The 27,605-nt window shown below is 37.1% G+C and overlaps 1 protein-coding gene across 2 annotated transcripts in view; it reads right to left on the bottom strand.

Moving 5' to 3' along the window:
• The window catches only part of LOC119787387 (membrane-associated guanylate kinase, WW and PDZ domain-containing protein 3-like), a 176,915-nt gene that overhangs the window by 52,104 nt on the left and 97,206 nt on the right, over positions 1 to 27,605 (bottom strand). For both annotated transcript variants that reach the window (XM_038291224.1, XM_038291225.1), the window contains exons 2-3: positions 12,580 to 12,696; positions 226 to 345 (exon numbers count right to left, since the gene is read on the bottom strand). In XM_038291224.1, the coding sequence (XP_038147152.1) occupies positions 226 to 345; positions 12,580 to 12,696 (237 nt within the window). The remainder of the gene's footprint in view (positions 1 to 225; positions 346 to 12,579; positions 12,697 to 27,605) is intronic.

Below are 27,605 nucleotides of genomic sequence, written 5' to 3'. Positions count from 1 at the left end.
TTTAAAGGTATAATAGGACTTCAGCACTAAAAGTAAATGAGGAACAGCTGGGATTGTCTGAAGGAATACACCCCATGGCTGATTAGTTACTTCTAATTCTTATACTCAAATAATATGAGTTGCCATTAATGAATAATGTATAATGACATATAGAGAGACATGAGAATGACTGTATACAGGATTGCATGCCTTTATTTATAAGTGTCTCTAGTATCAGCTGCCTACCATCATAGGTCCCACTCTCCAAAAGGAGTCCACTTTCCTCCAGGATCCTGAAGTCTCCAACACTTATAAAGTTGTAATCTACTCCTGGCACCTCCCCCTCTCGAGGAAGCCGTGTGGTACCTGGGAAAGCATAGAGATAAGAGACCGGGTTTAAAAACACAGCTCCTAAGAAACAACCGTGCATTCAAGTGATATGATAATACAAAAAAATGCTGCCGTTAGATGCAAAGATTAGCTCGTGGTATTTTTTTGTACTGTGTCACTTCTCAGCTTCTGAAACCATATATAGTGAGTCTGAATCCAAACATTTAAAAGTCACAGAAAATCAAACATTCAGACATCTAATACTTCCTTGAGGTCTGTCTCTCTTGCCACGAGATGTGTATTAATTCTTTGTTATCTGTTCGCTGTGTAAATGCAAAGTTGTTTGTCACATTTTGTTTTGCAAATCTTTGGCGCTCAAAGAAAAGTTATGAATCTGTCTAAACTTAGATTAGATTAGCTTTATTGATCTCACAGCGGAGAAATTCACCGGTCACATATTGGCCTAGTACTTAAAGAAGGTGCAAACAAGGAAGAAAAAGGTGCATTAAGTCCATTTTTTCTAGCTGGTGGACTCTGGCTTTGATTTCAGACCAAAATCCTAGGAGTTTGGAGGCATTTTCTAAATATGAGCAGCCTGTTGAACGCTAATAGATCCAGTCTGTCATCTCCGATGAGTGCCTGCAGCTTTTATACATTATAAATGGGACTCTCTTGATGTACATGGCAACAGCTACAATCAGAAAACAGCTATGTTAATTATAGATGTGAATTATGATGGAAGTAATGAGTTGTGTAACCTCCCGGAGTGATATAGGTTCACTCCACAACCACAAAGAACAACCTGAATGCAAATGATACGAGGCCCTCCTGCAAGCAGCTTTTCCTCCCGTGGTGAAGCCACAGCCTGTGTAAGTACTGATAGGAGAGATATTTTCTTCTAGGATGAACTTCCAAATGTGATCATGATTTTTTTTTCTACGTATTGAGCAGAACAATAAACAGAGCACACAAAATTGAACTGTGAGGCCATGTGGCTATTTTTTTTATTTGAATAAAGGAAAAAAAAAAAAGGTGTCCTTTTGACTATGGACCAGGATAGGCTTTACTTAACAAGGGATTTTTAACACTTAAGACAAAGTTTCAGGAAGGATAATTACAGAGGGAAACATTCATTAATTTGGAATTCAGTTTAAATACAAGAAAAAAATGTGGTTTTTAGATCTTTAAAATATAAGAAAATACATCTTCTAACCTTCCGCTTTTAAGTCCCTCTTCAGACAATACGACAAAGCTACATAACAATACACCAGAGGGTAGATTGTCTATGAAGAGTCTCTGAGAGTTTTTTTAATGTACACCATTGTGCTGTTAATAGAGTGTGAAAGATCCTTGATGGAACTGATTATGGCATAAATTTGATTCTCCGTCACTGTTATGCTCAGCGTGTGATTGGTGTTTTGAGTTTTCATTTTATGCTTTTATTTCCTGAGTCTCAGATTTATTTCTTTTACCTAGTCCACACAAAGATAATCACAATATCTTTTCAAAATCGGATCAGAAAAACATTGCGTCCACACATGTGTACACAGCGCCAATGAAGCAGCTGTATTACATATGCTGGGCCCTCTGGTGGCGCTGTGACACTGCCAGTGCTGACAAAACGACTGGGTTTTTGCAGACATAGCAGTAAAGAAGCGTAGGCAGATTACAGAAGTAGACTGAGCTACATTGTCATCGTATAAAACAGATGCGGCTCCCGTGTACACACTGAAACATTAAAACCGAACACTCTATAAAAACTATCGTTTGTGCTCTCCCAAAACATGACCTCTGATTAGGTGTCCAGGTTCAACGACAGAAATCCATTTTTTTCTACATGCGAACAACATATAGCAGTAAATATGTAGATCATTCTAATACAATGAAGTAGCACTAATCGGTTTGAGAAGACTATTCTGTCCAAATGAACTGAACTGACATTGAAGCCTTAAAATAGAAGTATTTTGAAATAGTATCAGAAGAGCATCTCTAAGGTTGATTTTTCTTTTTCTTTTTTTTAAGTGTAGAGTCTGTGCCAATTAGCAGTGCAAAGATTTCCGGCTGCTCAATGGCCTATTAACCAGATTTATGTAGCAGCTTCCTTTTATTTTTTCCCTCTTACATTTTCTCTCTAATTGGACTGTGACAGCTCCTCTGCTCAGGTACAGAGCAGTAAAAAACACAAGCACCCAGCAACACCAAAATTACTAACACCTTAATTTAAAGCCTTTGTTAGTAAAAGCAGGTAATATTACATTGTGTAAAAGAATGCCAGCCTGTACTGCCTCTCATTAACAACTTGTTTTCATGTTGGTGCCGGCTAACATCCCACGAACTTTCCCTTGTAGGCCAATTACTTGCCAAGCAGTCATGTATCTGTCAAATATCTTCATGAGAAATCATCCTAGATGTCAAACCAATATTTACCATAAGCTTACATTAAGGGAGTCATTTTGGAAGGCAAGATGAAAGCAACAAATAAAAAAAATGTCTCTTAAACATCTTTTCTTACTTTATTTTTTTTATTTATAATTGGCTTTTTTAGACTGGTCCTTTAGGAAAAAATAGAGCATTTTTGCAGAAACTCCAGTTAAATGCCAGACAAAAGAAATGTGACGTTTAGAGGATTTATTAAAGAAGGAGATATTTTCCGAGTGCATGCAGGCCTGAGTTTAATGTTTGTTAACTGTAGCAGGTAAAGTGAGTGCAGGTCTTCTGGAGTTACACAGGATCAGTGAAATTTATGTCTAGAGATATTTTATTATGCATGGCAACCAACCTGTTTTCATCTGCATAAATACTGGAAACAGATGGGCAAAGCTAGCAGGTATCTTTTCAAGGAACCCAGTAAGCACACTAAAGTGTTTCATCTTTCTGAGGCATACAAATTGTAATTTGAAAACAGTGGTTGGCAGTCATCCATACAATTATGACAACGTTTGAAAGTAAATACGAATTTTTCTTGGAACTTTCCCAGCTAATTTTTCTTCTGGGTGAAAGAAAACAACTCGTTTTCTAGCTTTGATGTAATTGTAATTTTCAAACTTGTTAGAAGTCAGGTTTAAACTTTATCATCATCATTATCATCATCATCTATTTACAAAGTACTTTATACGTATACTTTAGAACTTTATAACGTGTTGCACAGGTACTGTACATAGAACTGAAAAAAGAGACAAAAAATGATATTTATAAAAAAGCAATAATCAAAATAAAATACAAGGTTAATAGTATATGCAAGAGATTAAGTAAAAATATGATATCCAGCAGTAAAAGCTCTTTGGGACATAAAGACCATTATGACATTTAAACATTAAGAGTAAAATTTTAACATAATTATTAAAGAAGATAGGTTTCAGATATTACAGGCTAACAATGGAACTAACGACCCATTCATCGGTTACCATTTGCATGTTTCCGAACGATACAAGGCTTTGTCTATATCAGACTCAAACTCACTGCGGATCTAGACATTTGAATTGAGAAAGCTTCTTGGATAGGTGGCAAAACGTCTTCAAATCTTGGAAACCAAGTCCAGTGGATTGTTTTTTTTATTTTTGGAATTTTTATGGAATGACTATGACCTGGATGACTGAGAATCTTCATCAGCTATTTCATTTCATTTATTGAAAGGGGACAGTGTACATTAATCAACATTAAGGAAGGAAGGAAGGAAGGAAGGAAGGAAGGAAGGAAGGAAGGAAGGAAGGAAGGAAGGAAGGAAGGAAGGAAGGAAGGAAGGAAGGAAGGAAGGAAGGAAGGAAGGAAGGAAGGAAGGAAGGAAGGAAGGAAGGAACTGCATCAGCTTGTTAAAATGTTGGATTCTGCAAATTCTAGCCTGAGCATCCATTATAGCAAACATCAAACATAACTTTTAACAGCAACAGAATGGCTTCCTATTTTCCCTTTTCTACTTGAAATCCATTAAACCTGCACTGCAAACTGGATTGTCGCGAGATCTGTGTCTTCAGTCTCACAACAAATCCATCTTGAAAGACTCCTGCTAATACGTCTGCATGTAACGACAAGCGAGTCGGACCAATGAAATGCCAGAAGCTAAAATAGCCACACTTTCTCATTTTAAAAAGGAGCAAAGAGAAGCACTTTTTTTTTTTAAACATCCAACAATGGTTTCAGTAAACACGTTCCACCTGTCATTCCGGGTACAAATCTGAAACGTCATGATTCGCTGCTATGATTGAATAAAAGTATATTATGAAAGGCGGGTACTAGCTGGCACATCACCCAATCAGCCTGAAGTATTGTACTATATGTCCCTCCTTTTCACGGACAGACCGAACGGCAGCCTTCCCAGATATGTGTTGAACTCAGTTCTACACATATCAACCTGGCTACTGCTAGGGTAGAAATTCATGGCCTCAGATCTAAATCACATCCAAGTAAAAAGTCTTCAATAATTTCAAATAAGCTTTGAACTAAACACAAATATCCCTTTGGTCCTGCAAAATTCCTCTGCAATCCTTTCTGTCTGCACTGAGAATATGTCAAAACAGGAACACCGGAAGTCGACAGTCAGAAGAGAAGTAAGATCAACATGGAGAAACAGAGCACAGTTTTATGATGGTACTTCAAACATAAAGGCAAGGAGCCTTAGATGCTGGGAATTCAGATGGTCTTCTCCTAAGCAATTTCTGAGAAAAAAAAAAATAAGAAAGGCATTCTCAAGAAGTTTAACAGATTAATGTCAAAGGGATCACATCGTCTTTCCACAGAAATTCCAAGCATTTTGCATATCTCCTGTATGCAATATTTTTTATTTCATCCTATGATAAGATGCAATGGTTATCAAATCTAAAGAAAAGGAAGATTAGCTTCTAATGTTCTCTTCTTAGAGATACGCAACTCTCCATATCATCAAGGAAAGGGTTCATAGTGTAAAGATCTATGCCTGTTTGACACGTGATTTGAACAGAATTACTAAGGAGTTGAACTTGTAGAGATTTTATAAGTAAATCAGTTATTGTCAGGAGACACTTTTCCCTTCAATCTTTTATCACAGTGGGAAGGCCAAATGAAAAAAGCTAGCGTTGTGTTCTTAATGCTCAGAATTAATCCACCCCCTCACAACACAGGTTTGTTTTCAACTGGTTCCAGAAGAGTACAGAAGATCTGAAAAAACTGCCACATAAGGACAGTTTTAGACACCTGCATTCCCTGTCCCACTACTCCTTAATCACTGAGTCATTAATTGCATAATGTTATTTTGTTTAGAGTTCAATCACTTTTTTGAAAGCAAGACTGATCTGAGATATCAGTTAAAATATACTTTGGTTAAGCCGGACCAACCGTGGCATACAAACATACAAAACACATGTTGCAGGGATATGAGAGGAAGACAGTGGGCCCCTCGACTTTTTTTTAAATTTCTTTTTCAACTTTCATTATCATTACATTGTGAGTACAGATCAATTCTCTGCATTTAACTGACTGTGACTGGCTGGATGTGCTCTCTTCATCCTCTGACATGGGAGTTGGCTCGGAGCTTGTCTGCCTGGCTGTGTGTTTCCTGGACGGGGCCGCCTTTCACAGCTGCTTTTTGTATCTCTGCTTCTGTCTCCTTGAACCCCAGTCGGCCTCAGCAGATGGCCGCTCACACTGAGCCTGGTCCTGCTGGAGGTTTCTTCCAATTAAAAAGGTGTTTTTCCTCCCCACTGTCGCTACAAGCATGCTTAGTGTGAGGGATTGTATTTGAGTCAATGAGTCGATGCAATCAACTGGTTTTCCTTAGATAGAAAACTTTAAATCAATTTGGCTGTATGATGTGGTGAACTCTAAAGTGCATTGAGATGACATGTGTTGTGAATTGGCGCTATATAAATAAACTTATCTAAATTGAATATATCCCACTGGGGAGCAGCAGCAAAACAGGCCCGCTTATCTTATTAGTGTCTGTATGGATAATACAAACATTTGTGGTTAAGTTTATTTTTAGGTCAGCTTGTGTATCATCAGCTTTAATTTTCAACAAACTTTGTGTCTGACTTTCTAATCCCTTGTTAAGAAGAAAAGAAGCATTGATTTGTCACAATGAGAAAATTACCACTCAAGTTTTAGCACTAGAAAGGTGTGAGGTTGGGCCATTTTCCTGTATCGGTGTAATAACTGTCAAGCACAAGAGGTATTGAGTTTTCAGAGTGGAAAAGTCACAACTGACGTCTCCATTTTCAAAAATTGACCTCTATCGTGGGTGTTCGCCAGTCCACCAACTTGTCACGCTCAGATTCTTGTTACTGACCCCATTTGAGTTTTTTTCCTAACGAACAAGGTAGCCTTCAGCATCAATTTTCAATGAGCCAGAAATTCTGATAGATTTGAACTGAAATCGCTTAAAGCCATGAAATTGTTGCCAAACGTTTTCTGCCACTGGACTCTGAGCTCTTTAAAACTGTAAACAGAAACATGAGGAGATTGGCTTCTGTTTATAGATGTTTAAAGATGAGTTATTACTGAAACTGATGGTTTTCAGGATTAGTAATGGTTTAATATGATAGTCTCACCAAACATAAGGTAATAAAAGTATTAAAAAGCTGAGTAAAAGGTAGCAGTACACAATAAAACTAAATAACGAGCTCTGAAATATTCAAGAACCAGATGTCAGCACAAGACTAATGAGCGTTGACTCTGTCCTGTTTTTTCCCTGGTGGGAAGTCTGGAAAATGCACAGCAAGCATTTTGGTGACAAGAGATGTTTATTGTTTGGGGAATTCACTGCATGCGAGTGTGTCTGCTTCTCACTACTGTTCCTATGTCAGATATCCAAATAAACACTAACTTTTAATAATGAAGCAAAGTTAAACAATGTCATCCAAAATCCTTTAATGGGTTGTCCATTAAAACACTTTTGGTATACAACCCATCCTTTTATCTGCTGCATATGAAATACCGAAAATAAAATGAGCTTTCTGAATTGTTCTAAGTGTATGTTGAAAGGTGAAGTCGAGAGATTACTGGGTTTGAAAGTGATTCTAAGGGCTCTTGACAGTGTGTGGTCAATGTCACTTTCAGCACACATAAGAATACTCAACTGATGTTCCAAAAAGAACCTTAACTCCAAATGTACAGTCGATAACATAAAAGCCTAATTAACATATTCTTCACAAGTATCTTGACATGCAAAGGATGAAAAGAAAGTACAATGTTAATTTTAAATACTTTGCCTATCAGACATCAGTTCAAACATTTTAATTGAACCCGAACTTGACAAGACGACAACAGATCACATAAGATGTTTCAGAATAATAAAGCCAATATCAAAAACCTGAGAAAAAATAAAGACACTTTAAAATTTGAGGACATGCAGAAACACCTTCAGCCATAATAACTTAAAAAGTCAAAACGTTCTCAGTCTCTCCAAGTCTCTCAAATCTCAATGAAGTGGAGCACCTAATTTGGTAGACATTTTTTATGCTCATAAGATTCTATAACACGTTTCATTTGTGTTGGGGTTTAAACTTTGACTAGGCCCTTGCAGCATCTCATTTCTTTTTGTCCCTTTTTCTTTTTTTTTCCTTTAAGAAATCCTTTTGTTTTAGACCAGCTTGTATATTTTTATGACCATGTCTTTTGCGACTGTTAATGTAAATTTATTTTTATTTGTATTATAATTTTGTGAAGCCTTTTGTGAACTCTATGTCTGTGAAAGGTGCTATATAAATAAACATTACTTATTCACTTACGGCTCAACCTCAAGTTGATGAACTCATTTAGGTCCAGTTATACAGTAGCTGTCATACACATAGCTTAGTTTTTTATATCAGAATTTAAAAGAAGAAAATTACCAACAACACATGTAACTCATCAATAAACAATGATTGGTTCATACTAAAGGCTGTTTAACGCTGCAAGTTTTTAAAATTGTTGGGTGATTTTCTAAAAAACTAGTTTGGTAGTACATTGTGTTGTCTCCAACCACACTACAAGGACATCAAAGACGGGCCATTTTGATTCAGGATATTTAGCTGTCAGAGGGGAAATCTTGCCAAACCCCTCCAGATCAAGCATGACTTTGCATTAAACACACATAGCGGATGAAGCAGATGCAACTACAGTTAGTGAGTGGGCATATTTTATCAGAGAAAATAAGGAATAACAGGGAAAGGTATTGGGTAATGGAGTGCAGACAGCATTAACAGGAATATCACTTGGAACACTTTTATTTGGGGGCGAGTTGGGTTCTTTTTGGGTTTTCTTAAAGGACTCACAAGTCCAGGAGGCTTTTGAAATGGTGATAACTGCTGTCTAAATGGGTCGGGTCTTGGTTCTCAGCTCTGTGGGTGTATGTAGAGACAGGACTCACTGGGACAGCTCATAATGGGGAGTATATAAATGAATAGTCTAAGATGTTGTTAGCTTGGTTGTCCTCTGGAGGACACCACACACGATAGGATATCGAGCCAAGAGAAACCAAATTGCTGGATTTCCCAGATTTGATGTTTTTCCGATGAGACCCGATCACTCTTATAATACACAGCAAGATTATCCCCCCAATATCATGCCTGCAGAGCTTATTTATAGTTGCTTTTTGTATCTCTGATCCCTTCTGTACGTCTTCTGTCTCCTTGAACTGCCTCGGCAGATGGCAGCTCACACTGAGCCTCATTCTGCTAAAGGTTTCCTCCAGTTAAAAGGGAGGTTTTTCTCTCCACTGTCGCTACAAGCATGCTCGGTGTAATTACCTGCGAGTCAATGAGTCGATGCAATCAGCTGGTTTTCCTTAGAAAACTTTTAATCAATCTGACTGTATGATCTGGTTGGATTGTCTCTGTAAAGTGCCTTGAAATGACATATGTTGTGAATTGGCGCTATATAAATACACTGAATTGAAACATGCTTTATATTAGGGCTAAAAGTTGACCAGGTCTGTCCAAAGAACTATGGGAATTCTTTATAAATAACGAATCACTCTTATCTGGATCATTAGTTTTAGGTATCAGAGGTATTCTCCTGACATCCTTTTCAAACAGGTATCTCTTATTCAGCCTTTATCCATTTCTGCTGCAATGAATATTTAATGTCTTAACCGCAGCCTATAGAGTCTGAGAGGGAACAGCTGTCTGTTTTGTAGCGTCTCTGACCACAGCAGATCTGATGTTGGGGTGAATCTTTAGGATGTCCACTCAGGGGGGAGATTGGAAAATGCTTTCAAACTGTAAAAACAATCTCCCAATTATAGAATGATAAAATTCTGGTTGTTTGGAAATCCCAGTTATATTCGCAGCCCATGATCCTTTATTTCTTTCTGGCTTTGTGTTATTTTAAACAGATCGGTAAACACCAGAGGTTAAGAACTGCACAAAAAAACTCATTTTAAAAAGTGGGCAGGCCTGCTGGTAATCAGTTTATCAAGTGAACCTAATTAGCAGCGCCTGAAGGCAACTTTCCTATTCTCAACTCATATGACCACAGAATGGTTCACTTTTACTCTTAGCTTTTCAATTTCTACTTAAATAAAAAAAAAAAAAAAATATATATATATATATATATATATATATATATATATATATATATATATATATATATATATATATATATATATATATATATATATATATATATACTCTATATATACATATAGATTTAATAAATTATAGCAGCAGATCAAATAATTTCATGTGCATATTACATACAACCCAATAAATCTGAGAATTATTTCTATTCATAATGACAACATAAACAGCTGAATACTATGTTTGTGTAACTGTCATAAGCATTCAAGTTCAAGTTGCCGATGGGGTTATTTTTAGAAAATAATAACTTAAGAATGTGGAATAGTCTCTACATTGAATACTTACATCTGTTGACATTCTGGTTTCAGGTGTTTTTGTCTCCTTTAAACATTATTTGAATTTTTGTCTTTATATTCAATTCATAATGCACAAATACAGCTGAAAATATGACTGAGGTGGAATGAACAGAGAGAGAGATAGCCAAAGTGAAACAGATAGGTTGAAGGATGGGAGAAGGAAAGTGAGAAGCAGAATGATGGAGGTGCCGTCACTGTGCCAGTCCTCGTCTCTTGCTCATTAAGACAGTAATTCAAGCAGGGGATTAGAGAGCCAGACTCATGCAGCTAGCCCACTGACGCTGCTGATGAATTGTGGTTATAGGCTACAGCCAAAATGCAAAGCTGTTATAAGTAGCAGATATGTGAGCAACAGAAGGCAATGTGTGCAGGTGTGTTTAAACCATAGAGGAGGTGAAAATGACAGGCAGCAGCGGCAGAGAAATCCCTCTGTAATCATGTTGTGTCCAAACGCTGTAGCTGACCCAAAAAACTCCCCTTGCAACTGAGCTCTAAGAGGAAAAATCAAATAACTATTCAGTTTAAAGCCAACAGCTCAGGAAAAAAAACACGTGTCAGAGCACAGCTAACAGGTATGTAAAGATACAGGAGTCAAACAGGGATTTGACAGAAAGGCAGTGAGAGGAAGAAAGAAAAAGAAAGACTGTGAATGGTGTTTAAAAGAAAGAACAATAACTTAAGAATAAGAAGAGAGGGATTATAAATTAAAATGTAAAGTAAACATTTCATTTTGTAAAAAAAATCTCACACTATCACATATATCAGAGACAGTGCTGTATAAAAATGTGGGGCCAAATTCCCTAAAACCTAGGCAATCCAGTTTGTGGGGAATAGACAATACTTCAGGGATATCTGTGTATATGAAAAGCATGTAATAATCCCCATGTGTAATCTAATCTGGATCAAAATCATTACAATCTACTGTAGGGACAATCATTTATCTGTTTTGGGAACAGAAGTAGATTCTACTCTTTATTTACTTCTCTGTTGGAAATAAATAGTGCAATAACCTGTTTTTTAATCTATCTATCTATCTATCTATCTATCTATCTATCTATCTATCTATCTATCTATCTATCTATCTATCTATCTATCTATCTATCTATCTATCTATCTATCTATCTATATGTATATATATGAGTGTGTGTGTGTGTGTGGACACACCGTATATGCTGTATATATCCCCATGCACTTTTTCTTCCTTTGGCACCTTCTCCTTCTCTTTGACAATTTGAGCTGATGTAACGAGTCAATTTCCCGACTGTGAGCAATGGCGTAACTATCGGTAAGCAGAGACTGCAATTGCTTAGGGGCCCCGACCTGTTAGGGGTCACTGACACCTGGTTGGCCCCCTACACAATTATGGACCATACATCATACTTCATATGGGGCCCACTCAGATAATATTGCTTATGGGCCTATTGTTGTGTCGTTACGCTATTGACTGTGAGATCAATAAAGTCAATCAATCAATCAAACTGTAATATTAACAGTGAATTCTGGTTTTGTTTATCATAAAATATAAAAAATATTACTACCATTTTAGATCTGAATTAAATCTGGGTATCCTCTTTACACTTTTTGCTGCATCCTTATCTTTTCCACAACATCAATGATTTTCCTTTTAAGGACTGAAATGCTAAAGCTAAGGAAAAACAATTTTATCAGTTCTACTGATTAAAGAAATAGCTTTTTTCATCCATGGCGTTTTATCAATAACATTCTTCTCACTGTGAAAAAGAGATGTATACATTTTCACTCCATCCAAACATTGTCATCATGCAGTATTTCCATCTCTGCAAAAATAAAAGGAAAGTTTTCATCTTCAACATATCGGAACCCCATGGTTGTTTAACACTTATAGAAAATGGAAACAGCCAGACATATTTTCATTAAGCATAAATTGCTATCAGCAACACAGTTGACATTATTTGTGGCAGTTCTGTTGGCTTTCAATTTCAACCTTATTCAGCCGCCTCATTATTGATTTCAGGGAATTGATAGTGATGACCTCACAGACTACAGAGAAAATTACAACTGGAGTGGTAAAAAAAAAAACTGTGTTATTTATGGATGGAGTATGACTTTGATCACTTTGATGATACCATACGGAAGTAAATAAGTTACATGGGGGTTCAAGTGATATCCTTGGCTGCGTTGCCATAGTGACAGTAAAATGGTTGCTTTTTAGTCTGCCCGACAAAGTGCTGTGGAAGACAATGCAGGAGTAGCATATGTGTCTCAGTGACCTTGATTTGTGTGAGTGCAGAACCTGTTTAATGGAAAGCAAGCAAGTTATTGCATAATGGATTTCTGCAGCATCTGATTTTGTTCCAAGAGGTAGTTCCCATTAAAGCATATGTGGACTGAAAAATGGGTGAGGAAACACATGCCTGGGCTGGCTAAGTTTAAAAAGCATTAAAAAGGAGGTTATTCAAAGCACTTACAGGGTATGGTGCGTAGGTAGAGGTTGTCTCGTATGATCTGCTGGAGTTTGTGGTCGAGAGAGCCCTTCTGAAACTGCAGACTGAGGTAGTGGCGCAGGTCTGTGTTCAACACTTTTCCTGCAAAAACAGAGAAGAGAGGGAGAAGGTCAGCAAAACATGTCTGCACTTTGTTTAAGAAACAGAGTTTATCTGTGTGTTATGTAGTAATACAAGGTAAACATCTCTGTTCAGCATACATACATACAGTACAAACAACAGTGGGCCAAAATTGCAGCAAGGTATTATGAGAAGTCTGTTGAAGGATACAAGAAATGTCTGATGCAAGTCGAAAAGGTATGGGAATCTATGTAAGTCACCCTAATGGACATAAATCAGTAAAGTTTGACACTTAGTGAAAAACGGACACATTTCAGGATTTATTTTTAATTAAGAATATAAATATCAGAAAATGCAATGTTCTACTGCATTTTGCACCATATTTATTTATTTGTATGGCACTGAACCTTTCCATATTAATGCCTTTTGCACCATGACTTTAAACTGGTTTTCCTTTTCTCCTACACTGTTTACATTCTGATCACTGCTGCACTTTATAAATGGAAATGTCCATTTCACTGTTGTAAGCTGCTCATTCGCTGTAGAAAAGCTGAATGAATTGAAATTTTGTTTTGTACAAACTCTGTGTATACAAGATGACAATAAAGTTAGTCCAAGTCATCTAGTCTCAGTTGCGTGCGATACAGTTTTTTTTTCGCTTATTTAAATATTTGTATGTATTATAACTTTGTGCAGGATTTTACAGCTTAATATAAGATGAGTTTTAGCAACAAAACTAATTTTATAAAGGGACGATGTAACATTTACATCCTCAAATTGGTGTTAACAAATTTAACATCAGCAATCCAGTACTCAGCATTTTGTTTTGGGTTCGTTCTTACTTTTTTTCTGATTACATGACTTTGGAATATTAACATGCATCTCCTGGATTAAATAGAGACTGAGTGACAAAACAGTCTCAGCGGGAATTTGGATAAACTCCAACTCCACAGAGGAACAAACAAATTAGGAAGCTATTTTAAGTTCCTGAACAAATCTCTTTGTTTCTGTCCTGACTCCTGACCAGCTTTCCTCTCAATTTTGGTTTAAATCTTTTCCAGTTCAGTTTAATATTTCAGTCACAGGAGGAAAGCGTAGTGGGGGGTGGAAGTCAAAAGGTAAGACTAATGGTTTAAAGTCCTTTATTAGACCTTAAAAAAAACCTAAAAATAAAAAATAAAATTAAACTGAAAGAGATTAGATTGTGACACTTCACCGATAAAATTTAAATACTATTGTACAACCAGGTGCTTATATTGTTCAGAAAATGCATTGAAGATTGTTTTGCTTCCACATAGGAAAAGAGCAAAGTGGTCTGAGCTGACTTTATTCCCTCTCTGCCTTCTTTCATGTTACACAGAAAATCTAAACCCCCAACTCTGTTAATGGATCCTGAGTTCATACTCCTTCATGATCCCATATAAGCCTAAAAAAGAGGAAAACACGTACTCCTGATATGCACAAACCCAGAACCGAGGGAGGGACTAGAGGTTTCCATGCAAAAATAAAAAGAAACCTTAAACGGATCTGCATCTGCTTTTAACTCCCAGAAGTCTTTGTAAAAACAAAGGAATTCATGCAAAGTTTGACGCAGAGGGAGATTGTTAGAGCTGTCAAACACAAGTTGGAAGAAAAAGATTATCTACTGAAGAAGATGAGGAGTTTGGAAAACAGATCTTCATTTTCTGCCTGCCATACGCTTCCTCATCTCTAGTCTGAATAACAAGAGGGAGCTTTGTGAAAGATTGACGAAGGTCGAAGATTTCATCTCACTCTCATCATCTTTGCAGTAAGAACAAACTGCCAAACAAAACTCTGTTTCAGTAACGGTATCCACTTCTGAAAAAGGAGACATGTACATGATTAACTGATCACAAAAGAAAAGAGAGACAAAAATCATCACAGTAATCCTAGAATTTTCTCCTAAAAATATAAGCCCTCCCTTTACTTTTGGAGCCAGAAGGTATCCTCTATTTAGACATCTCAATGCCCCTCTATGTTTTGGGTGGATCAGTAAAACTGATTAACCTATTTTTCTATTATTGTAATTGCTGGTCCTCTAAAGAAAACTGCATACATTCATAGCTATCATATAGAGCTCAGGGTAAAAAAAGATGAATCCTTTTAAAACCGCCTCTGTTTCAGTTCAAGTTGGCGTGAGCGCAGCACATATTGGGTGATTAAAAAACTATTGCCATTTATCTATTCTCACAGTTGGGTTGGGAGCTGGGTCTATACTAATGATGACTTTCACCTTAATATTTTAGTGCGGATGTGTATGTGGGGGCGTGAACGAATCAGTCTTCCAACCTGTGTAGGCCTACTGTGAAATTACCACATCGAATGTGACGTGCTGACAACAATGCAGCTATAAAGCCGCTGGGTTTGCTTCAGGGAAAATTTTAATTTTAAGAAACTTCCCAATGGAAATCTCAACAAGACTCAAGCTGTTTGCACCTCGTGCAATGTAGAATTAGTTTACTGCAGGAATCCTTCCAGTCTCAAGTAACACCTAAACGCAAATACATCCCTTAACCAATACGAAAGATGGTGGGGCAAACACTGATGTAGTGCAGGAGTTGTTTTAATAAAACTATAATGTTTGAGTGTAACTGAGGCAAGCCCATTAGCAGAGCTCTATCAGGCAAGCTAACCAATCTCCTCACCCAGTAGATAGCCACAAGCCTCAAGCGACCTGGATATGATCTTTTCATGGCTGTCTGAACAACACAGATCAGATTTTTTCCAATCCAACCCAGGCCGCTTGGCTCTGTGGTCCTGAATCCGATATGAATCTGATCTTTTCAAATGCGACCTGTGTCTGAACGGCCAGGTTGGATGAATCCGACCTGAACGTCATTAATACCCAACAAAGGTCCTTATTCTGCATCTTGCTACGCAGAAGTGGCATGAAAAGCAACAACCATGGCAGATTATGATGCGGAGAGCAGTATTTATGTTTAACTATATTGAAAAGATTTTTTATGGTTGGAAAAGACCGCTAGATACGGGGCAGTACTACCATCCATGCTTAGTTCCCTAAACATAGAGCATGCTGACCTGTGACATCATTGCGTCCTCTACTGCGCATGCAGGACACTTGTGTTGTATGACTGCAGTTCACACAGGAGATCACATACAAGTCGCATATAGTTGGAAATATGAACGGCAACGCAAAAAAAAACAAAACATATTTCACAAAAAAAATCAGAATTGAGCATCAAGGCCTGCAGTGTGAACGTAGCCAGAGTGGCTGATGGGCTCGAGCTTGTTCTCCAGGCGGCAACAGGTGACCCATCTTACAAACTACCTGCAGCGTGAACTATCATGAGAAGAATTCATTACCAGCACTCCACGGAGAAAGCCACAAAAGATAAGAATCTGGTAGAGTTGACTGTTCAGCACTGACAGTTGACCACAGGACATCTGTGAATAACGATAACCAACTGGGAACTTCACTCCTTTGCTTAAGGTAGGTGATGTTATGCAATTTCAAATATCATTTTACCACGACACCACGAATAATTACCGCAACATTATGTGTGTTTCTTGATGATTTCTTTGATTAATATGGGTAACGTGGGACGCTTTTTGAAAATGTAGCTTCAGTGGTATTTGTTTAGCCCATTTCATTGCTAGCTCTAGAGTCGTGGTGCATTCAAAACCTCGGGAACTTCACATCATAAGAGACATTCTAAACACAGATTTTAGTTTTATCTTCAAACATTGTTGCCCCAAAGTCTCTTTTTTGGAGACACCACAGTATATTATTAAAGTGGGACATCTATAATTAGAAGTGGGACACTATTTTTGCAGCAAAAACACAGTAACAAATGAGCCAAAAAAATGAACTTTGTCAAAGTCTTAAGTAAGATGATGAAATTACGTGTGAATTTGCAAACATAAAAAAAGTAAACCTGATATGCAATATTCTGGAGGTAGCACACACATATGAATGCCTTTGGCAGAATTCAAATGAACAATTTTAATCTAGATTAATTTCAAGATTACAGTGAGATGAATCTAGATCAAAACAATGAATCTATGCCCACCACTAAAAAAAATAAAATAAAAAAAAGGACTCTTGTTTTATCCTGACTTGTAGATTTATTCGAGTAACTTAACCACTGATATAAACGCTGTAACGACTGCTATGCTTTTTCAAATTTGAGAGTCAACATTTAAACCGTTAATCTGTTAGGGTTACTATAATAACTTCTGATCTATTCTTACTGAGTTTCTCTAAGTATTGCTGCCATATATCCCTTTTCTTTTCCACCTTAAATAAAAATACTTATTTTGTAGCTCTTTCCCTTCTCTGACAAATAAAGCTAAAAATCCTGACCTAGCCTAAATACATTGATAAGGTAGTATTTTGAAGCATGCTAAATATAAAGACCTGACTTGCATCTATTTTTAATTAATTTTAATTTCTTAGTGTGCAGAATTAATATTTTCTAAATATATGGATTAAGGGTTATATACGTATGGATTTAGAAGTAGCATTTAGTTCCTATGCTCCAATTACCTGGAACAAATTCCCATAAGACTAGAAAAAAAAAAAGTCAAAAAACAATTATTAAAACTTCCTTTGACTGTTGAAGTAAAACTTAACTTACAGTAGGTGTTATTAGTTTAAGGTTGTGGTCCAACTGTTTTATTTGTTTTACTACCCATTTTTATTGAGTTCATGTCACACTTTGAATTCTCTTGTACCAAATTGAACTATACAAATAAACTGTCCTTGTCTTGCCTTATAGGCTTATAGAAATAATCTTTGATAAAAAAAGAAGGATTTCTCTGGAAAGTAAAATTGTGCCCACCACACCGTATTGTACACCATATGCAGCTGCAGGACAGAAAGTGGTAATAGTCAACCAGAAGGCCAATTAAAAAATATATGCATGGAAAGTGACAAACACTCAAATCCGACCCTTTCATTGCAGTACAGCACAGTGAGGTATTTGTAGCCTCCTGGGTCCTGTCACAGACAGTAAGTGGGATCATCACATCCAAATATTTTATTTCTTTTTCCCCCATCTACTAAAAACTCTGCTGCTGAAAGAACTCATTTTCTCAGCTGGTGACAATTTATTTTTCTTACCAACATATATCTTTAACAACATCACCAAAAAATAACAATATTAAACTGAAACTAGAAACTCAAGTGATGTGGTTTAATTTCATTATGCACACAAAAAAAAAACATTCAGATTTGACTAAAACATCAACCAGAAAGTAAAGGTATTAAGAAGTGGTCTGTGGTCCCCCCCTGCAGAACCACTCCTTTATTGAGTGTATCTTGCTAACAGCCAATCATTTCCACCTGTTTTCTATTCCATTGGCACAGCAGCATGTGAAGTTAATTCTCAATCAGTGTTTCTTCCTAAGTGGACAGTTTGATTTCACAGAAGATTGATTTAATTGAACTTATTTTTTACATGTTTCCTTAATATATTTCGAGCAGTGTATATACTTGTCTTTCTGTTATTAGCTTAGAATATTTCTTAATAAAGCAAATAATGCTATGTATTTTTCCTTTTTACTTTATGGTATACTGCTCTTGGTGATGTCTCACTATCTTGTGCTACCTCGACTCTTTTGCAGAAAGCAATGTCAGGGAATGTGTCAGAAAGGTCACCCACGGGAATCCCTTAGCAACATGTTGCCATTTCACTGAGCATAAGAAGCACTCTTCTTTCCCAAGCCTGGAAGTCAGAGAAAATAGCTGCACTTGCTCTGCAGTGATGGAGGCTGTGGCTGGCACCCTTTTGAAGCGACAGACTGTTAACATAGTCACTTAGACCAACACCTTTCTTTGGAGCCACAGAATTAGACTAACACTTGAAGCTGTAGATTTAACTCCTTCACACATGCATAATTCATTTGTCTATTTTAAGACATTTCAGAGAAAAGCAGTCTTCAAATTACACACAAAAAATGAAAACTTTATGTAACACAGACAAAAGAAAAGTAGAATGAAACTAAAAAAAATATTTCCCTTTGACTTCTAGCATAACCTTATCAATTCACCTAGCAAGACATCCCTGATTTATTTTTCCACCTTTACTAAACTGCAATCAGAAGACATTTTTTTTTTAGTTAATTGAAAATAAAATGAAACAAACCCAAAAATTTGGCTCTTTTTTATTTATTAAAAAGCAAAACTAAAAGTGGAGGGGTGATTCTTCATATGCCAGACTGTTTCCTGGACCATGTTGCTGGGATTATTCTAAGGCTGAAGCTATTAATTGGACTAATCGCGATTAATTGATTATTGAAATAATTGTCAACTAATTTAGTATTCGATTAATCATTAACTGGTGTAAAGAGACTCTAAATCATGCCTTTAGCTGACAAAGCAACCCACTTAGAGCAGCAATTGCACCAAAATTGTAAAATAAATATGTAAACATTTTGCACTTAAGACAAAAATCTATCCAATATCCTATATCCAGAAATCCTCAAGTGGAAAAGTTTTAGGTTCACCTGGTTTCATTTCCACAAAAGTCCTCTTTAAGGAACCTTTTGCTATCAGATTATTAATAGACAGATTCATCGGTTTGCAAAATAATTGTTACTTGCAGCCCTAGATTATTCTCAATTTCAAAAGATGCATGGAAACAAATGCCTCCTTGAACTTTTAGCATGAAGGCGAATCAGCACTGATGTCAAAATCTTAGAACATAAATTTGGTGTGCACATTTACGAATGGCAACTCTTTCTTCCCTCTTTCTCTAAACCGTGAAAATTGAGCAAATTCCTTGTGTCAATTTTGACATTTTGTTCAGAGACATTCTCCCTCAAGCAGGTGGACATCCACTGGGAGGTCATTATCTCTGTTGTCTGACAGTCAATTAACAGTCCTCCGAATTGGAAATATGATTGGTCGGGACATGTGCCCTGATACTTTTGCAGTGAACTGGGTTATATCAGAGAGACCAAAGGGAGAGATTGTACTAATTGTGCACAAAAGTCCAGATGTGGCCTGGAAGTTTATATGCTGAGGACTGATGTCTAGTTTGCCAAATTTAAACCATTATTTTACTTTTTTCATTAATGAATATATGATGTTCATTGCAGTTGCAGGTAGTATTTTTCAATTCATTTATCTATTTTGTCATGAACAGGTTATTTGTTTGAGTAAATGAGATACCGAATAAAGGATAGCTGAAAATACTTTTGTTTTCACAGGAATAAAATCTGACCAGCTGTTGCAATATATATTAAAATATGCACAATATTATAACCATATCCTTTCATTTTAATAAAACGTCTTAGTAATAAAGACAGAGCCAATTCGCCACCGGCAGCTTCAGTATGAGGCCTGGACACTGTCATTGGGCGACAGCAGGCCTAAAGAGCCGGTCTCATTAATGATTTATTTCCAGCTGAATATATTTTTTAGAATGTAAAATTATAAATCATGTCAACATTTATGATATGCAGAGCACAATTCAACAAAAATAAATAAAGGGCTGAAATTAGCTTTATCCACTGAGCACAAGACTTGTATAAAGTGAGGAATTCTGTTATCTCCAATCTCTTTCTCCACATCACCGTAAAAAAAAAAAAAGAGTGCGCAGATGCTCACTGTCGGCCTTCACCAGAATGTCTACTTATTGCCTGTAAAAAGTTAATTACAATGATTATGTGAACCACCTGCCTGCCTGCTGCTTCCTGTGCTCACCCTGCTCTCTTGATCATCATTACAAACTCTTGATAAATGTTTAAAGTGCAAAACCATGTCTAGCTTGGTACTGGGTTTTTAGAAACTTCTTCAAATGTGTGGTCCAAAAGGTGGACCACACTTTTGAAGAAGGCTTAGCAGGATTGCTGGTGAAGATTCTCGGTCATTAGGTCACAGTCAGTCCATAAAAGTTAGATGTACAGCCAAGTCTTTTCTGGAGGAGGTAGAGACTCCAGCAACATATGAGACTCAATCCCATATGTTGCTGGAGTCTCAAGATTTTCTCCAAAAACAAAATTCCTGTAAATTTCAAACCAAACAAGACCCTTAAACAAAGACTAGTGCATCATAAAGACAAAACCCCCAGACCTAATATGAGCGAGGGGTGTATGCAGTTCAATGCAGTGAGGAATGCTCTGATCTTTATATAGAGAAACCAAACAACCTCCCCACAGACAAATTGACCAACACAGAGCCTCCTCCTCCTCCAGACAAGGCTCTGCTGTCCACCTACACCTTATGGACAAATGGCATTCTTTCGAGGACCACAATGTTCACAATTTGGACAGAGAAGACTGATGGTTTGAAAGGGGTGTGATGGAAGCCATCTATGTAAAGAGAGAAAAAACAACCTTAAACAGAGGGGGTAGACTCAGGTTTCGGTTCTCAAAAATCTACAACGCCGCAATAGAGTTGATTCCTTCCCGCTATCATCTCAACACCTACCCCTATGCAGGGACCAAAGCCTCTCGCCTGGTCAGCCAGGCCAACAGTGCCCCTAATGACCCCCCTTTCAGAGGCATAGACCAGTATCAGGTATTGCAGGCTAAAAAAGAACCCAAATAACTCCCCATTTCTAAGTCTAAACAGGTCTTGTTTTGATTCCACTCTATAAAGCTTCGAGCTCAACGCTAGTTCTGACATTTTGAATTGAAAAAGCTTACTGGATGGGAAGCAAAACATCTTTAAACTTAGAAATAAAAGTCCAGTGGATTGTTTTTTTAACTTTTTTGGAAGAATCTAAGGAGCATTTTTAGACTGTGACAGTTTGGTCTAACAATTCAGCCTTCAAAGGATGCAACCCCTGAAATGAGACGCACCAATTCACACAGTCATGGTGGCAGGTTGCAATACAGCCACAGCTACCCCGATGGCACACTGACCACCATCAGTAGGCAAGGCGAGTGAAGTGTTTTTCCCAAAGACACAAAGACTGCGACAGACAGAGCTGGGATTTGAACTAGCGCCTTTAAGGTGGACAAATTAGCTTAATATTAATGCTATATAATATGCAGGGGCAACTAGTGACTCCAATCCCTAGCAAATCTGTTACCAGCTGTTTTATGAAGTTGTGTTTTTGTGTTTTAAACATTAGTATGATTGGAACCACATCCAACCAGCGATAAAAATAGTGATGGTTCGTTAATAATAATGCAAATAAAGGTTCTAGCATTTTCTCTTTGATTAATAATCTCCAGGTTCTTTCATTTCTCAGACGTGTGCAAAAATTAATTACCCAAAATGATGAACAATTTGGAATCATATTTCAGCTTAAACACTTTAGCTCCCCTATCAGGTTACTAAAGAGCCCAGGATCAATCATGTGACTATAAAACCATAAAAAGGTCTTTACTGTAAAAGCAAGGGCCCTAGGAATGTGTCTGTAATTTAATTTTACCCACTCTCCTGCAGATTGTTTACAGAATATCCGGTCATAAATCTTACAGTCTTCTGGTGGCTGCTTTTATAAATATTGCAAATCCTAATTAACTTTATGTCTAATACAAATGAAAAAGGGCCATACAGATACCAGGGGTATCCATAACAATTTAACTGTAAGGTTAACTCCACAAAGACAAGATTTCTTTCATCACTAAGAGACCAACTGAAGAAATACACAGTGGGCAAAGAATCTTACCAGCTCTTTTTCTCATTTATATGTTTCACTCGCTTCCATAGATCCATTGTCCACCAAGCTAAGTGAATTGAAACACCATTTAATATAGAGCACTATGTCTTAGATGTAACACAAGGTTTGTCATTTTTCTTTGTGCTAGTAACAGGCTCAGATTTGCAGCTAAAATGAATGAAAATGTCTAATGGATGTAGAGGCAGTCTGCTTAGAAGGTTCAGGTGCTCAAAGTATACGTACCAAGACATAAAGACTCTCAAATATTCACTTAAAGCTACTGGTTACCAAATATTAGACATCTTTGGTCATTTTTATGAGCCTTGTTTGCTGTAGAACTTTTTTTTAAATATTAGTAGTCTTCCCTTTTTGAACCAAGGTTCTAATTCCAAGGTTTGCTATAGTGTTATTTTTCTCTTTATAATAAGAAAGGGTTTACATTTATAGAAAAGCATGGATGGTCTGGTTGTTGTGATTGCCTTGTGAGCTAGAAGAAGCAGTCTAGAAGTGTAGATGGGCCCACTGTGTGCGGTCAATACACCACAGGTCTGCTACAGAGTGTTCAAGTTAACACAGTTGCTTTAGATTGAGGACCCATCAAAGTTACAAATTTATGTTTGTTCCTGTGTATAAGCTGGTAGCAGTAGGGGTGGGTTTCCGATATGGGCCAGCAAGACAGGGGCTTATGAGTGAGAGATATTGCCACTGGTAATTAGAATGGCAAAAAGTAGCCATTATTGTAAATTGTATTTAATTATTTTCTAGAACTTATGAAAATCTTCACTTTTCAAAAAAATGGTTTGTCATCATCTTTGCTTTGATGGCTGCTGGTTAAAAAGCCTGATTTCCAGAAGAACCCACCAGAAATTAAAGAATACTTGCAAGATGCAAAAATAAGAACAAATGTAGCATGCAGTGTTTACATAAAATGCAACTTGTGCTAAAGCAGTCTACTAAATGGACTGAGGGTTTCTTTGATCTTCAGCAAGGATATCTAGCCCTCCGTTCCACTGAATGTTGAAGTGGTTCTGAAGGGCAGCAATGCAGCTGCCCCTTTGCAGCTGTTAGCAGCAACTCTGATGAGCCAAAGCTTTTCCACCCAGTGCGCCATAGTGCGTTTCTGAAGTATCCCAGATGCGCTGGTGTTTGCCACTTCTCTAAAATACGCTGTTCTATTTTTGCTAACTGAGTCCTCATCAATCTAGAGCAGAGTAGAACTTTATGGCAGGAAGTCAGTTAATGAAAAGCAAATCAGATTTGGTTCATTTTAAAAGTAAAAGATTGAATGTCCATACTTTGGATCTAATTTTTCTGACTTTTATGTAATTGTAAATTCTGTCCATACAGTCATTCAACAGCCCTAATACTGAAAAAATAGAAATAATAACCGTAAACAGATTTTGTTTAACTCACTGACCCATGATAGATCCAAAGAAAAGAAGGTAAGGTGACTAAATAAAGACCAAGCACATGGAATATGTGTAGTACTGGCTAAATAACCCCGTAACTGGTTTATTGTTCGAGTTCAAGCGTACAAGTACACTACTATCATGCAATCCTTAACCTTAATTAGAGTGAAACCATGCATAGACACTCTTCTCTAAAACACACCCTGTGGAAGAGGGTACCTGTCTGATAGCACACTACAGTTGCACCACTTCAACATTCAGTGGAACGGAAGGGTTAGTGTCTGCATGCAGGTAAAATAACTGTTTCTGGGTTATTTGTTTTGGATCTTATTTCCTAAATCGTTTTATTGAGAGAACAAAGAGAGCATTGCCTAAGTGAGTGGGATCAATAGCAATGCGTCTGGCTATTTTCAGGATTCATACAGCATAGACGGAGTCCAAATCTTGTTCAATTACATCCCACAATCACCTGTGCTGTCCCCACAACCAATGCTAAGTCCTTCTTTTCCTAAGCTGTGCAGCCCCGATACCACACTGTCACACTATAACACAGGATACCTATATTTGTGCCACTATGAACATTTGTAAGAAGTCTATTTCTGAATCGAATGAAGTGGGTTTTCCTTGAAACCAGGACCTCAACAACCAAATCTTGTATCAACTGTAGATAATGACCGACTTAAATAAGGTAAGTTTTTTGTTTTCATACTAACCAATCAACAGCTTTAATCAGAATCATCAATCTGGCAGAACCAACTTTTAAAATGATATATGTGCTTTAACAACTTGATCAGAAATAAAACAATGTGTTAACAATAAGTATATGGTTTTATAATGACAATAAAAGTTACTTGCTCTTTTAGCATCATCAGTAATCAGAGGTCAAGTCAAGTTGTGTGGTGATGTTTTATTTGTATGGGCAAATACTGTTATTTACACAAAGATGAACCCCATATCTATTTTAGAAATCATTTGCATCCATCCAAGTGTACAAAGCACCACTAAGGATACTGTATTAGATATTCATTTGATACGGATTGGACCCAAAATAACACCAAAAGCAGTGAAAAATACAGGGCATGCAAGGAAAGCTTATGCAAGTTTAACACAGCAAAGATATACATAGAGGTTAAAGAGTTAGGTTTAGCTATGACATCACTGTATAAAAAGACATGGCTAACATGTTCACAATAAAACATTAAAAAATGCATTTTACTTTTTTTTCACTTTTGAAACCATTTGTTTTTTTTTTTACATATCATTTGTTTTCCCCCGAAATGTCAGATTTGTTTGGATGCCTAGGCTTAACAAGGATACACCTTATCCCATCTCAATGTTTAATGGGGCCTAGGCCAATAAAACTAGTTACGATCAGCAGTTTGACTTTATCGTTGCTCCCTTACCAGGTCTTAAGAATGTGATCTAATCGCCTGTTTCCCTAATCTCTTTAATTTCATGCTTGCACCTCCTCTGCCTTACCTCACCAATATTATAAGTAACAGAACATCTACAATTCTATGACATCTTTATGCTGTTTTTCCATCGGCATGAGCAATCTTTTAAATAGACTCAGCTTCAGCCCAAGCAAAGATGCTATCAAAATATCCATTGCTACATGAAATAGAAATTATTTGCACTGAGAGTCGAAGCAGAGAAAAACAGCAAGTCAGGGTATCATAAATTATTCTTTAACTCTACCAGTTGTCACACATCGAGGGAGAGCTGCATCTGGGACATGCCCTGTTTTTTTTTCTGAAAAGCTGAATTATTTCAATACGTTTTGAACAAGTATGCAACTTGATTTCAGTTCTTATTTACTAGTTAAGAAAAGTTTACTTGCTCTATTTTAGAACTGCAAATCCATTCCATGGACCACATATTCAGCCATAACATTATGTTTCAGATTTAAGAGTGTCCCACTTTCGCTCCCAGAAAAGACTTCCAACCCATCGGGGTTTTTAAAGATTATCACAGAATGACATGGTTGATTGATGCCCACTGTTGTCCTGCTAAGAGTTGTCTGGGCTCTTTGTGTCTGGAAACATGATTGGTCTTGTTTATACTCACAAAACTTTCATTTTAACAAGTTGAACATATATGATGAAATGTGTTCACTGTATTGTTCTGCTATTTCTTTGTAAATACTGTATCTAAACTTGAATAAAATGATAAATAGGTTTGTATATTTTGAAGTCTCACTCTGATGGGTTTTCTTTTCCTATACTCCTTTGCTTAAAGCTTTCCTTTGCCTATACCGCAGTGAAAGCAGACAAATGCTGCTTATACCTCAAACTTGTTCTCCCTCGACATTCAACATAAAACGTAATGATGGGTCACAAACATCCTCTTTGTCAGGGACCGCTCTTCCCCTACGGCCTTTAGTCAAACCGGGCGCTAACACCTCTAAGACCTTCAATCATTCTCCTCTAGTGACAGCACACCACCTAACTCTCTCCGTCCCGCTCTCAACTTTCAACTTGATGTGGACATTTAAGGGGGATAAAACCGCTCCAGGGTGGACACCTTTGCATCAGAATTTTACCAAAGTTCATATTTTCAGACAGCTGCACATGAAACTGGGATCAAGGCACAGGGTGCTGACTCCGTTGAGAAAAGCAGAGAGTGGTGTGCTCTAAGCCTGGCTTATAATCTCACACCTCACACAGCGCCGTCAGATGAATTCTCTTCACTTATATAACTGGCATGTGGAGCGTTACTGTGGCTGGAGGCTTCTGCAACAGAGGAGCGTGATGGGCCGATGTTATGTTTTTCAGTCTGTTTGCTTGACTGGCTGGACACAGAGCTATGCAAAGTTAAACAAGCGGTGGCCTAACAGGTCCAGACCGCTCACTGCATACTTAATTTCCTCTCATTTTAGCAGCAAGCCCTCATTGGGACCTATGTCCTGTAAAAGCATCTTAGATGACCAAAGAAATATGAATAAAAGACAAGGTGAGGCTTATTATATAGGTGGAATATAAATGCCTGATCGTTATTTGGTGTTTTATAAAACTTCTAGAGTTAAATACATGGAACATAATTAAATATCTGAGGTCATGAGTAATTACTTTTTTAATTAAAAAGAAGCTGAAAAAAATGGCTTCAATCTCATTTTAGTATTATTCTAAGCTCCACATGAATAGGTTTAGAGCAGCACCCCTCCCCAACATTACAAACCAGACAGGGCATGATCATAGCACGACATGTTTTCAACCCTCTGATCTCTAAGGTAGAGAGATATCTGGCCTTACATTAAAAGTTCACTAACCCCATACTCTCTTCTCCTCTGCCAGCAACCTCTCCCCTCGGTCCATAGATGCTGTGGAGATGAAGGTTTGACCTTCTTCCTTTAAAGTAAAGGCAGGATTTGCCCACCTCATCAGAGTTAGAGATGTTCCGGCTTGTTTAAGGGTTGTTTTTTTTATTTTATTTTGTGGGTCAGACTCCAACTTTGTTTTCTTTTCTTAAATTTAAACACAACATGTTTATGCTCCTTATTGATTTATAAACATTATGAGCAATGCTTCTCCTCAATACTAGATTTTGTGCTGTCAGAATAAAAATAAGTCTAACAGAAACAACCAGCATCATAACCCAGATCAGTTCCTACTTATACTAACTTATATCACTAGCAATGTGTGACAACTTTTCATCATAACTAGGATCCAACTGGAATGTAACATTAATTTGAGCTTGCCAAAATGATTAGTTGTGTTAGATTGTTTTAAACTAAAAGTTGTTCTTGAATGTATCTTCTGATTAGTCTTCAACTGGTTATATTACAACAAAAACCAAAACAGCTTTTCAGGTTTTCCAATCACATAGTTATAAATAAAAACCTAAGATTTGAAAATAAAGGATGGATGGATGGATGGATGGATGGATGGATGGATGGATGGATGGATGGATGGATGGATGGATG

Source organism: Cyprinodon tularosa, unplaced genomic scaffold, assembly GCF_016077235.1.
Source record: "Cyprinodon tularosa strain WSP-4 unplaced genomic scaffold, ASM1607723v1 ctg297, whole genome shotgun sequence".
NCBI lineage: Eukaryota > Metazoa > Chordata > Actinopteri > Cyprinodontiformes > Cyprinodontidae > Cyprinodon > Cyprinodon tularosa.
Note: the sequence above shows the minus strand (reverse complement) of the source record. Positions and strands in the feature narration are given on the sequence as shown.